Below are 14608 nucleotides of genomic sequence, written 5' to 3' on the forward strand. Positions count from 1 at the left end.
TTAAAGGTAGAGTCGTCACTTCTGGAGAGTGCTATGTAAACAGCTCTGGTGGGCCCTCTTTGTTTACATACCAGATTACAGAGCCTAGGCTGTGTATTCACACTAGATTTTCTTTCAGCACACACACAATTGCTTCATTGTAGAATTCACCTTTTAACTTGAAGAAAATCCATTAATCTCAAGCACTTTGCACTCATTCTTGTTCAAACATAAAAAAAGGACACAATAAAACTGCCTTCCATTCATTACACCTATGTGACTCACAGATAATCAAACTTTGAGAAAAGCTCCAAAGATCAGAATGGAAAAAGAAACATTGGTGCAGACAAACACACCTTTAATTCAAAGACTGCACTGTGGGGACTACAGGCCGCACCCCACTACGTCCTTGGTCTCTTCCGAGAATTCCTTTGTGTCTTTGTAGTCTCAGCATAACGATTTTTGTTAATGTCAACGCATTTTCATACAGTCTCTCCTCCCACATTGTCAAACACAATCTGTTCCTACTCTAATGCAGAAAGCTGTGGGTGGGGGAGGTTTACAATGACCTGAAAAGCCCTAGAAACCTACTAAAGGGCTGAAAATAAACCAAAGCCATGACCAGAACACGAGCAAGAAGTGCAGTAAGTGACTGCAGAAGAAATGTATCCTCGCCCATATTACATTATTGCTTTGTTGTACAGTTTGCTCCTACTTGAAAGTATTCTGGTAAATGCCACCACACAGTCCAATCCAAAGCAAGAAGGTTTTTATTTTCTCATACTTTGGGAGTGTCACACCTGGGACCCATATTAATGCTTGAAAACCATGAACATTTTCATTTTGTATAATAGGTGACCTTTAATAATGTTTAACTTAACTTGATCGTTGACGCTGGAATCTGTCAATGTCTTGCCAACTTTACTGCAGTGTATCTAATGCACATTTTTTAAATGAAACGTGCAAACCTTTTAGTTTGTACTCAAAGTAAAACAAGGCCTCAATACAGTTTGTTTCTCTCTCTCCATGGCCACATTGTGGCCCCTGTAATATCTTCTTAATCATTCTTTTTCTTATTATTAACAGGGCTGTAATATTTAAAAGATGGATGCTCCTCATTTTGGTATGTTACAATTGTATAGGGTGCAACATTGTGGTATACAGGTGTATGTGGATTATTTCTACCGATACACAGAGCGCTGCTCACTGGCGTCATGAAGTATACAGTTACTAGAAAAGCTTTTTATGATGAGGTATAACAGTAAGTACAGCTAAACTGAAACCCAGGAAGGTTTATCTCACAGCCCAGGCAACTGTTTGTAATCCATTTTATATCCTGCCACACAGGTGTACGTCTCATAAACAGAAAAGAACACAAACAAGTGTAAACACATGTAAAAATATATTGAGTCACTCTTTCGGTTTGTTATATAATAATTATTATATCGATTGGTTATCAAATAATTAAAGATTTGGTTACACCTTAGATTATGGCCATATAACCATATTCATCCCAATTTCCATTGATGGGTGACCACCCTCTACAACAGATCCTCAATCATCTGGTACAAGCCCTTGTCATTCCTTGAAAACTGCAACTTATTCCTGGCTGCTCTTGATTCAAATCAAGTCCATTATTATTTTAGGCACCGAATCACAGCAGACGTGATCTTTAGAGAGCAGATCTACACCATGATGCATTTAATTTGCAGAGCTCCATCCCCCATGAGCAAGCACTTTGCGACGGTGGCAATGAAAAACATTCTTGGGATTTTAATGTTAATGTTAAGACACCTTGGACTGAACCTGACTCTTAGGTGGGTGGCCATCTTCCATACACTGGTACTACCTCACTACATGGTGGCCCAGCCCAGCTACTGCTCAACAAAATATTCTCAGTATGCTGTCCTGGCTACACAACATTGGAACAAGTTCTCCATCGACTTCCAGTTCAGACTGAAATCTCCTCTGATTAGACTGCACCTTGTCCCAAAAATATGAATGTAATGTAATGAGGGTCATCACAAGCAAATATACAAGCATGCCCTGAATCTAATTTACCAATCAAATATGAAGGTTCTAAACAGTTCAATTTGGAGTGTACTAAAACAAAAGGAAGCCAGCGAGGCAGAAATGAGTCTAAAATCTTCAGATTAGAAAGTCCATTTTACAGATAAATCTCAGCAGCACATTGTCTGTGAACCAAAGGTCAAACGGAATAAGTCAGTCTGGTTGCTACGGAAAACAAAGTTTTATAACAATTTGCTATCTATCTTAGCACCACCCTGTCACATAGGTGATGATGCTGAAAATAGCAACCAATAAGAAGACTTAGACAGAACATGACCGAGAAAGAAGATGGCCTTTTCATTAGCAACAACTCAATATTGTATACTCAACTATTATCAGAGTAAGTGATTAACTGTTTTGCTAGGTTAAAATAATTAACATGTTTTCTTGGATACATTTATCAAACATACAGTACATTTTGAAACAGGTGTGTTCACATGATAAGATTATTCTGTTTATTACTTAATCACATAATAAGCATTTTAATGTCTTGCTGTACAATTTCTTAATTGTAATATGATGTTTGATGGGCATCCCCACCCACCCTGTGAACTGCTGAGAGGTCAAAAAGCACACACACACACACACACACACACACACAGGTAGGATACACACCTACAAACACACGACCAAAGAGAACACACCCTGTCCCTATCATTTACAGTTACTCATTTACACATTTTGCAAGATTAAGTCATGTTCAGCATCCACCCACCCAACACAGCCACCCTGGTTTCCACACAGCAGCCCCTGACCATCCTAGCCCTCTATATAAAGGCCTCTGCTCTGTCCCTCTGTCTTCCTCTCCTGCTAACTAACCGTTAGCCATGGATACTTTGCATTTTATAATATTACTCCTATGGATGTGTGGAACGCAAGGAGAGGCAGAGCAAAGGTGAGTCCATCATGACTTACTGTTTCACTGTTTTTTCAATTTAAAAATATTTTATAAACGTGTCCATCATTAATACCATCATAATATTTTTTTCTGTAAATCAACCAATCCAAGCAGTCGCTAATTATTCAAATCATATCATTTATATTCGTACTTGCGATTAGTGTGCTATTTACAATATTTAGTACTGATGGTGATATTATAATATTAGTACACCAATATATTGTTCCTATGACAACAACGTACAGTATGTCTGTGGTAGTGGGTGGTAAATGTGTATTAAGGTTACTTTTACCTTCACTGGTGTTGGTTCCCAACCATTTTGGCCTGGTCATAGCCTCTCTTTTCTGAAGATTTTGGGGATCTTTGTTCTTAGTAATTTTTTTTAGACACAGTATTTTTAAATATCAGTAGTGGGGATATGAGAGACGACTTTGCTTTAACTTAAAGGCCTACTTCACCGGTTTGAATATGAAGGTGTATTGAATTCTGAGATCTTATGTAGTATAAATGTGCAAAAAAAATTTAAATCGGTTCATCCTAGCCTGAGAAAAGGCAGAAAGAGTGTTTTTTAACCCTATATTTCTCTTTCTCGTGACATCACAGAAAGAGAAATATAGGGTTAAAAAAAACGTACTTTGTAAATATTACTGTGATGTAATATTTACAAAGTAAGTTTTTTTTTAACCCTATATTTCTCTTTCTGTGATGTCACGAGAAAGAGAAATATAGGGTTAAAAAAAACACTCTTTCTGCCTTTTCTCAGGCTAGGATGAACCGATTTCAATTTTTTTCGCACATTTATGCTACATAGGATCTCAGAATTCAATACACATTCATATTCAAACCGGTGAAGTAGGCCTTTAAAGCAAGTTTTGGGGACATTTTGGTATACTTAATGATGTATTTATATGATGCCAATATAACACTCCTACTCCTTTAAACATCTGAAATAAATAATTAATAATTAATCCAAGGTGATATTTGGATATCAGTGTCTTCTCTTGTGATCTGTTTAGGTTTCCTTACTTTACCGTAAAGAAAAGAAAACAAGGTGACAGACTTTTGATCAAACTGTAACTGGAATATATTTGTCTTTTTCTCTCTCACAGCCTGCAGGAAAACCAGAGAGAAGATGGTAGGTTGGTTTTAATTATGCAATAAAGTATTTGTATTTTTGGCATATTTATAGTTAAACACAGGAATTCAATAACAGACCAATCTCAATTTGACATAAGTATAACTTGAATGGCTTGCTCACAAAGAGCTGAGGCATAAGCACATCATATGATCCATGTGACCACCTCCTCCACATTTCCTTAGGGTGGATTTGGACTTAGCCTCTTTACAGCTCCTTATCTACACTATCTATAACTAACTAACACTTTCACATGTTATAGGTCTACAGCACAGCACAGCCTAAACAGATACACAGCAAAATACAGAGATATCAATGTTCACTCAGAGCGTTAAAATCACCACATTGTGTCACAAAACCTCTGTTATAATAAATGGTGGGAGTTGTTTTAACTTTTCCTAACACACATTTTGCCCTGAGATACTGTGTCATATAAACTTGGTTATGATAAGAATGAAAGAAAGTTAGCCTTCCTAGACTAGCGAGATTTAGCACACTGCCTATGTCAGATCCTCTCAATTAATGTCTGAGTTTGTGTCTTTGAGTAGCAAAGCCTGGCATCTTGTTTTCAAGATACCTGTGAAAACCATTGTATGTTGGTAAAAGAAAATAATGGCCTTACAGTATGTTGTAATGTAATGTAACAGAAAGGTTACAATAGGTCAGGACGTCACTCAAGAGCAATGTCACCATTAAATAACACGTTAAGACCATCAATACCTATCAAAGTGTATAATCTTCACAGTGATGGGGCCCATGACAGCCTCACTTTTTAGTTTCCCCCACTTTTAAAGTTTGAGTTTGATTTACTTACTAAAATCTCTGTGCACACTACTGTAGACTTACTCATGGTTGACAAAGTTCAGCCACCTCCTCGTCATGTTTTATTATCATTAATAAAATAATATATGTTTTGATTTACAGCTATTATCTTACAAATAAAGTACAATTGAACATTAAACATATAAGAAGGTAAATGGCAGTGTTCGGGGTAGTAAAGATTACCCCCGCTGAAATGTGATTTTAATCAGAAATGGTTTCATAGACTTATACCAATCATTATTTACTGTAAATTTATATTGTTCTCATATGGTGAATATTCCCAAACGTTTTTTACATAAAGGAAAAAATTAAGGAAAGTTTCCCCAGGCTAATCTAGCCGTCACAATGACATGTGGATGTTTAATCGCCACATTAAAGTCATAATTCATCACACACACCTTACAGAATATTGCCAATAGCTACATTTAATAATTTGACACATTGATCACTTATTGTTTATGTGGTAAATTATATTGCATTGGATTGCTATTCTCAACTTAATTAACTATCCATTTGTCTATCTGTTTGTGATTCTCCAGCAGCAGTGCTGACCTCCTGTGACTTTAACCAGGACAGAGACCCATTCTGCAGATTTATTCAGGACTCCACAGACGATGGTGACTGGATAAGACACAAAGGTCCAACCCCGACAGTTGGCACTGGCCCAAGTGGAGACTACCCTGATGGAAGTCAGTTCTGAATGATGGTTTAGCTAAAATACCTAATTTCTGTACATTCTGATTCATGATTAGATAAATACATGTCCTTTGTCTATCTCAATCTATCTGCAGAGGGCTACTATATCTACCAAGAATGTGACAATGTGCCTAATGGAAACAAAGTTCGTCTGCTCAGCCCTGCCCTCACATCATCGGCCACTCAGATCTGTGTCCAGTTTCAATACTACATGTATGGCTCCGACAATAAAAATGAGTTGAGGGTTCTGGCCAAAAGGCCCAGCAATGAGGAGCAGGTCTGGAAGAAGACCGGTTTCCAGAGTCCATCCTGGTTAAAGGGCTCCGTCACCGTATCCAAACCCAGCAGCCAAAGCGTCACTGTGAGTGTTGGCAGATCATTGTATATGTTGCTTTAAAGGTGATATGAGGAATTTTTTTGATATTTCTGAAACAGTCAAATTTTTTCTCTGATGATCATAAATGACATGTAACAGCAAACGAGACCATCAGTGCAAAGAATGTTATTTTTATGTAGTTTTTCTTAATGACTTTGTCATGGGTAAGCTCACCCAGGAACTGCAGCTGGTGTAGCAAAAACACTACTGCCACTGAAGAAAAAGAACATTGTTGTACAGCACTAGTTACACTAGATTCTATTCCATATTATCATGACATACAAATGTATCACATTATACTTTTGATGTAATTTTAAAAAATATTAATTTCACGAATATTTATGCAAATGTTTCTACTTTGACTTCTTGGCAAAATAGATATTGACATAGAATAACATATATGTATATATATATATAGACTTCAAATAGTCAGTCAACCTTATATATCCTGTTTATATTGTTTGTAAATGCCCTTATTTTCTCGTGAAAGAAAGCTACAAAGTTGAGCTAAATGAGCAACCACCAGCTTACCGTCACCTTAGTTAATCGCCTTGATTGTGCATCTAATCTAACCAAACTGAAATCAATCTATATTTCACGTGTAGAGAACCATATAAATATGCATTCAGTAGAACTATTTTGTTTACATGATTGTAGATCTGTAATATTTTTCTGTGTGTCAATAGATTGTGTTTGAGGCTAGGAGAGGCTTCACCCCTTCCTGTGACTCAGCTCTCGATAACATTGTTATCACTGAAGGAGCATGTCCTTGTGAGTATACGCACATGTGCACGCACAGACACACACTAGTATCCTCAGCTCATTTTTGGGGTCTTTCCGTAGACTTGCATTAATCTCCTCAAGATTTAACCTTTTATAACCAACAACCCAGAAATCAGTCACCTATTAGAAACATAGCTTTTGTGCTGAATTGCTAAAATTCTCCCAAATCAACTTTTCTCAAAGCTGCGGTGACCCTGAAAATGACTTAAAGAGACACCAGATCATTGTATCATCGATTGTCTGAATGTTTTCTTCACAGCTTGCGTTTCTGGCTGTGATTTTGATACTCTTGATGACCTGTGTGGGTGGACCACTCACACTGATGACCCGGATATGTTTGGATTTAGTCAGTGGTCTGGGCAAAGTGAAACGGAAGGCACTGGACCTGATGATGACTTCTCCAAACCTGGATGTAAGCAGTTCATCTTTACCAACAGTCTATATGGAATTTATTGTGTCACATACGTAGTCTGCCAGAATGTTGGGAGACTATTAGAAAAAGAACATTAAGGCCACTAAATTTAGTTCTGCAGACATGATGAATGTGAATGTATTTACAATACTACTTCTCTAAGTCCAATGTTCAAGTCAGAAGTCATTTACTGTTTTGTACATCTTCATTCAAATTTGACCCTCTTCAAATATACAGTGTATCACAATTGAGAAACTTTTCTGATGATACTGTTTGCACATTATTGTGATACAAAGAACATATCAACTTTATTTGTTTTATTTTACTCTTACCTAAATGACAGTTGTTTATTCCGTCCCTTCCTTATGTAGTGGGCAATTACATGTTGTTGGACTCTATTGAGACTGTCCCTGGGGTCAAGGCTCAGATCAGAAGTCCAATAATACCTTCTCCCTCTGGATGTCTGGACCTCACCTTCCACTATTACATGTACGGCACCAGTACCACCATGGAACTCAGCGTCCACACCATGACAACAGGTAAAAGACTGCAAATATTGCAATGTCCATACAGATAGGTACAAAGATCGAATGGTGTTAGTTTGATTTGAAATTTGTATTTCTGTTTACCAGGTGGAGGCCTTGGCCCTGCTCTCTTCACTGTCAGGGGTAACCAGGGTCAAAGCTGGGAGCCTGCAGAGGTCCGCTACCTGGGAAACGCTGACATTCAGGTAAATACTACAATTCCGTGTCTCTCTCTGTCTGTCTATGTATGCGTGCATACTTTGACATAAACTTTCTTGTCACATGTACATTTCTTCCAGTTTGTGATTGTGGGTACGTTCGGAGAAACTCCTCAGACAGATATTGCTGTTGATGCTGTGTGTGTCATGGCCTGCAAAGGTAAGAGACGAACCAGAGAGAATTCAAGTTACTCTCTGACCGATCATAAATATATAAATGATGTGTCAATTAAATACGTTTTCATTAAAAGCTATTTGTGTTCAATTTAAAGTCCTGCCACCAACACCTCTACCACCGATAACATCTCCAAGACCAACTGGGCCAACAACTGCCAGACCCCCCACTGCTGGACCATCTACCCCCAAACCGCCCACTCATGGACCATCTACCCCCAAACCCCCCACTGCCGGACCATCTACCCCCAAACCTCCCACTGCCGGACCATCTACCCCCAAACCTCCCACTCCAGGACCAACTACTCCCAAACCACCAAGTATGACATATTTTTATCAGAGTTTGGTTTTGGTTATCAATATTTCCTTTCGTTTGTGTATTTTCTCAATTTTTCGTATAAACCAATTCCTTTTTTCCTGCCGTACAGAATGTCCTCCTGATGCAGAGTATATAGAGTGTGGCCCATCTTGTGTACCTACCTGTATGAAACCCTCCACCAACTGTTCTGGCCCCTGTATCAGTGGCTGCTTCTGCAAACCAGGGTTTGTCTTCAAAGGAGGGCGCTGTGTGCCTTTGGAGAAATGTGGTTGTCTGGATGACAAGAATAACTATTATGAGGTCAGCTTTCCTAGTTACTATACTCAATATGCATATATCCCTTCATAGTGTAAATATTTATCGGTAAGCCAGTACACAACACAATGGTTATACTGTGTGGTTCTAATGAAATATAGTCAATTTCTGATCCCATGTTCAATGTTGTTTCAGCCTGGCGAGATTGTACTTGGTGATGGCTGCTCAAAGCTGTGTCGCTGTGCAGGGAACTACACTTTGGAATGTGTTGATAACTCCTGCGACCCCACTGAAGAATGTCGCGAAGTTAGTGGTGTTGCAGGCTGCTATCCTAAAGGTAATAATGTCTAGTAAGTTGGTAAAAAATTGGCCCAGGAACTGGTATTAGCAGCTTGAAAATATATAGCCACATGCAAAGGTGTTTAGAATTGTTCCTAATGGCCAAAAAGCATTTTTTCTGTGTCGCACTTGGTTGTACACACTAAATGTAATAGCAGAAGTTTTTAGAAGCATGAAAAAAGAGCATGAGAGATCGGGAGCTAATTTAAACCATGCCTTTTTAATCTGCGCTGCTGGTCAATTCCCTTGTAAAGTAAGCATGTGTGTAGGATTTTTTTTACTTTACCGAAAGCTCTTCTTTTTAGTTCAGTTCAGTTTTTGTTGTGGGGGGAAAGATGACTTTAAACTCTGCAGGACCTTGCAAAAAGAATTAGCTAGAAATGTTAGTTACATATTGCAGTATAAGTGAGAATGTTGACTCAACCACTTGTGCTACTGTTAAACTATATATTAGCATTCACTATGTCTCTGTCACTCCTAATTAAGACCACAACAACTACAGTACATCAAGAGTTATGTGTCTTGGTTCTAACAATGATACAGGGTTTTTCCTGGCTCAGAATGGGCTTTTGGGGGGTCAGTACGTGGACTGACTTTTTTGGGGTCACGACAATGTGCAACAGTAAAGGCAAAACGTTTGTGTATTTTAAAAGGGGTGTGGGGTTGGGAGAGGGCAGTTTCTGTCCAGATAAAGAGCATTTCAGTCAGCCTGTCAATCACTGTGTTACCATGGAGCTCACTGACTGATAAAATCACAAAAAAGAACCTGTAGATATGAAGTCAAAATACTAATAATGACTAGCTATTTAATAATGTAATTGTTTCTGATTGATCAAAACCATGGAAATTGCAAGAAGGTAGGGCTGCTCGATTATGAAAAAATCATGATTATTTTGATTGACATGTAATCACGATTACTAAAGACAGTTAATCATTGATTTAAGAACATCATGCATTTATCTAACTTTTAACAAGGTTGTTTCTATTAACACAATGATTTTGGACTTCAAATATAGGCCTAATTGAACTAAAAACATGGAAAATAGAAATAGGCTAAAAAAGTGAAACATATTTTTGATAATTGAATAAAATAAATGTCAAAATAAAAATAACCCGTTGCAAATGGTGTTGATAGGGCATGTATTTTGCTAGCAGGAATGTGAGTGTTATGTCTCAAGGAGCTGGCTGGATAGGCAGTTGAATTGTACAGTGTTGACTGTTGTGGTGGCAGGAGTAAGGAGCTTTAAACTTCCTGTCTTTTTTATTCATTGATTGCTTGGTCATGGACCACTAAGATTTGACTTAAAATGAACTAATTGGTCGAGATGTTTTTAGGTGCAGACATGGTCGTGTATGCCTTTTTTCTCTCTCTCTGTGGCGGTTGCGTATGTCACGTGACTCGCGTGTCCGAGTGTGACATATCTTGCACATTATTTTAATCTGTTGTGAGTCTGAAGTGTTTTCAGACAACACAATTAGATGTACCTTTCCTCTCGACCAAAGGCTGACTTATTGCCGTCCTCCGAAGTTTTTCAAAACACCCGGCAATGCGCAACATCTCCCTCCTTCTCCGAAAGCTTAACTACCAGGTGAGGGAGGGGCCGAGCGGAGCGCACAGCAGAAGGGTTCACTGCATTTACAAGCCTGCATGCGTGCGGAAAAATTATAGTTTAATTACGATTGTTTTGTTTTCATGATTGAGGGAAGCCGTAATCTAAATTGAAATTCAAGTTATTGCCCAGCCCCTCAAGAAGGATGACTTAAATTGGGCTGAATATGGAGAGGTTTTAAATGGCTATATTTATTCTCAAATTGTATCATTTTGGCGCTGGTAATTTTCCTTTGGCGCTCGGTAAATCCTCTTTGGATAACAACCTCAGATAAAAGGTCATTTGGTCTCAGGTGATCTGTTGTCTTTATCTACTGTACTCTAATGTGATATGGGTTGAGCCTTGGCTTCTTTATCTTTAAAACATTCTAAACTTAAGTTTCTCCTTTTTTATTCTCCCAGGTACATCCACATGCATAGCCTCTGGTGACCCCCACTACACCACCTTTGACAAACGCAAGTACAACTTCATGGGCAACTGCACTTATTTGATGTCCAAACCCTGCAATGCAACATCTCTGCCATACTATGAGGTCCATGCCGACAATGAAAACCGATATAACAGGCCCACCATCTCCTATATAAAGGCTGTGCATGTTTATGTACATATGCTGAAGATCTCCATCCTCAAGGGTGGCACTGTGCAGGTATGTAATGAAGGGGGAACTATGCCATATCTACAAAAGTAGTTGTTAAGAAATTGTTAGATTTTATGCAGAAATGCACATTTTCAGTTCATTAACCAATCATTTTCACGTAATTTTCTTTTTCTGTATCCTCAGTAATCATTCTTCATGTTATTTGCTCCTGCCTTCCCCCTACAGATAAATGGGACCAAAGTAAATCTGCCAGTGACTCCAGTCCCCAGTGTCTCTGTATTCAAGTCAGGAAAGCATTACACTGTGTCCATGAACTTTGGTGTGACTGTTCGCTATGATGGAAACCACTTCATGGACATCAAAGTGATCAAAGAGTGAGTGAAAACAGAAATAATTCTGTTACTAGAGATTGTCACACTGGATGTTTTCTTACACCAAGCCTAAACTGAATCCTAATTGTATCGGATGTTTTGCACCATATCTGAAATTAAAGTCAACTTTAAGTGGAAATACCAAAACTTGGTTTGAATGAAAACACATTTTGCTTTTGAACATGGTGTAGAGGTTTTCAGATGTAGCTCTAACTGAATTGTTGATCTTATCATAGAAAATGTTGTTTTTTTGTTATCTAGCTATCAGAACATACTGTGTGGGCTGTGTGGAGATTACGATAAAGATGCAAAGGATGATTTCCGTAAACCAGATGGATTATTGACCAACAATGCCAATGAGTTCGGACACAGCTGGAACACTGATCCAATGTGAGTAGCATACATTAATGATTTTGCCAAAACTCTTTACACACTGATGGGTGTTTATTTCATCACTTAATACAGCCTCATTTAATATGATTTTTAACTATATAATGACCCAATACAATATTTGTATCATGTATTTATCTTTTATAAGTTTATGTAACTTAGAACATATGGTATCACTTAAAATAAGTTATCTGTTCAAGAAAGGAATGTGTAGTGCTCTGTCCTATATTCTGCCATTCTATACCATGTAAGGTGGGTCTGATTTTGTTTTGGGGCAGACTTGGGGTTTTGATCTGGTTCTATCTTGAGTTTGAGTACGTGTTAATGAATCAGCCTTTACTAAGAATCAAGTTGTTGGTCTGATCGATTTCACCTTCAACGGATCCTAGAGAACAGAATCGAGTACAGATCAATTAGCCCTTCATTGAAATAGCAAGGTACAAACACTTAGTAACCAACTCACACAATGCTCCTAATGACTGTCTGTGTTCACAGGTGTAATAAGAAACCCAACACCACCATTCCTGATTGTGACGATGATGAGCAGGATTTGTATGAGAGCTCTGGATACTGTGGCATCTTGCTGGACAAAAGGGGTCCCTTTGCTGTGTGCCACCCAAAAGTCAACCCTAATGTAAGGCAAATTAACACAATGCAATACCATCTATGACCACTGGGGCACACACAAAGTTCTAAAAATAAGAAATTTGCACTCGGCATATCAGCAGGCAGTTTTCTACTGATTGCAATGGTCATGCCAGTAGGGCCCCGCTGTTGATCCCCACTGGAAAAATTGGTGTCCAGAGTGTGAAAGTAAGGTGAAGGGCCTCACCAGGATAGAAAAACAAACACCCCCCCCCACACACACACACACACACACACACACACACATATATATATATATATATATATATATATATATTACGTCTGATAAAAGATTAACATTTTTAATCAGATTAATCACAGGATTCTGTGGATTAATCACGATTAATCACGATTAATTTTACCATTCGAAATATGCCCGAAAAATTCGAATTTTCTCTGTATATTGTTATATGAACGGAGAGATAAAGGACAGAAGGTGGATATGTAGATTTAAAATTAGTATTTTTATTAATTGAAAATCCAAATGATGGTTTTAATACTGAAAATAAATTTAAATCAAACGGAAATGTACACCTACCACACCATAATTCAATTGGTCTGTCTCTTTACTATGTCTTTGGGCAAATATGGGCTATACAATGGCATTTATTTTGTGAATCTATAGGTTGTGCATTTTTTAATACTACTTGATTACAGTCCGGTGTGTGTGTGTGTGTGTGTGTGTGTACGCCCAAACACGTCCTAGGGGACTGTTCATTTGTGCCAGGAAGCCGACGTTTTGTTGATGTCTACTCACACACACCTCTGAAAACTGCAGACGTTTGTGTCCTTGCGGGCTCTGAACAGAGCGGACAATGTTTTCCTCCTGTTGCTCCCGACATCAACTGTCACCCACGGCAGTTGATTTTATATACTATCAATGCCCCCGATACAGACGTGACCGTTAGCAGTTTAAAACACGGCATGGGCTAGGTTGCTGTTATGTTTGGCTGTGCGCAGCTACTGATCCTGGGTCAGCCACAACGTTAGAATGGCTGTAGAGCCGGTGGGATGCATGGAGCGGATCATACAGTATATATATATATATATATATTATATGTATAATACGATATATGTGTAATACAGTACACACACATATAAAGTAGTTAGTTGTTTCACTCACCGCTGCGGCAGACCCTACGCGAGGACCAAATCCCAACCTCAGCGATTTTTACCAGCATCCAATAAGGAAGTGACCATTACTGTAGTAACCAGGAAGTGCCACTGGGGGCTGGAAGCAGAAGACAGCCATCTCTCATTGACTCCAGTGTTAAACATGCCATTTTCACAGCATTATTAAACCTATTTACAACTTGGGCCACGAAACCATTTTAGTCTGTATGTTTAGATCATATCTCCATGACAACACTTAGGGGGGTGAATTTTTTTGGACCACGCTAGTTTTTATTCTTTTGGAGGTTAAAATGTATTGGCGCGATCTCTTGAGTGACAGCTCTCCGCCCGTTGTCCCTCACTTTGCCTCGGAGGTATACGTCAGCTATCTCCCTCCCCCTCACAAAATGGCGACGCGCACAAACCAGGATTATTGGATGCCGTGTGAATAACTGAGGTCAGCCCGGATGCTACATCCATATTATTTACTATCTATGGCGAGGACCCCCTTTTGGAGAGCTGCATGTGTGTGTTAGAGATTTGTACAATGTGGTTAGTGAAGAAGTAATTTTCGATTGCCATGTTTGTGACAAACCATGTGTGTTATTGACAACAAAGGACTTAACTCTCTAAATGTCCTTAGAATAATGATCTGGTGCTCAGACTGTGCAAGTAGTTACAGAGCCATTATTGAGTAATAGCAAATTGAGTTTGTGTGGTTTTGCAGTCAACTCTGGAATATGTGTAGAAAGTGTTCCTAGATTCCCACCGTATGTAGACATATTTGATTTAGTTTAATAATAAAGTTTTGACAAACCACCCCCTTAAACCATTATTTATTAAGGTGCTGGCCAAGATTGTAAAAAGGTTACGCATCTTGA

At 38.6% G+C, this 14608-nt stretch overlaps 1 protein-coding gene across 1 annotated transcript in view; it reads left to right on the plus strand.

Moving 5' to 3' along the window:
- Positions 1–2912: 2912 nt before the first annotated feature.
- zanl (zonadhesin, like) overlaps positions 2913–14608 on the plus strand; it is a gene marked incomplete at both ends in the record, with an annotated part of 53782 nt that continues 42086 nt past the window's right edge. Inside the window, 16 exons of the mRNA XM_080052400.1 lie at positions 2913–2944; positions 4057–4082; positions 5444–5593; positions 5696–5961; positions 6663–6747; positions 7019–7171; positions 7543–7710; positions 7804–7901; positions 7995–8073; positions 8186–8407; positions 8516–8706; positions 8857–8998; positions 11012–11256; positions 11434–11582; positions 11841–11969; positions 12465–12603. Coding sequence (XP_079908526.1) covers positions 2913–2944; positions 4057–4082; positions 5444–5593; positions 5696–5961; positions 6663–6747; positions 7019–7171; positions 7543–7710; positions 7804–7901; positions 7995–8073; positions 8186–8407; positions 8516–8706; positions 8857–8998; positions 11012–11256; positions 11434–11582; positions 11841–11969; positions 12465–12603 — 2274 coding nt within the window. The remainder of the gene's footprint in view (positions 2945–4056; positions 4083–5443; positions 5594–5695; positions 5962–6662; positions 6748–7018; positions 7172–7542; positions 7711–7803; positions 7902–7994; positions 8074–8185; positions 8408–8515; positions 8707–8856; positions 8999–11011; positions 11257–11433; positions 11583–11840; positions 11970–12464; positions 12604–14608) is intronic.

This window comes from Ammodytes marinus (assembly GCF_949987685.1).
Source record: "Ammodytes marinus genome assembly, chromosome: 23".
Classification (NCBI taxonomy): domain Eukaryota; kingdom Metazoa; phylum Chordata; class Actinopteri; order Uranoscopiformes; family Ammodytidae; genus Ammodytes; species Ammodytes marinus.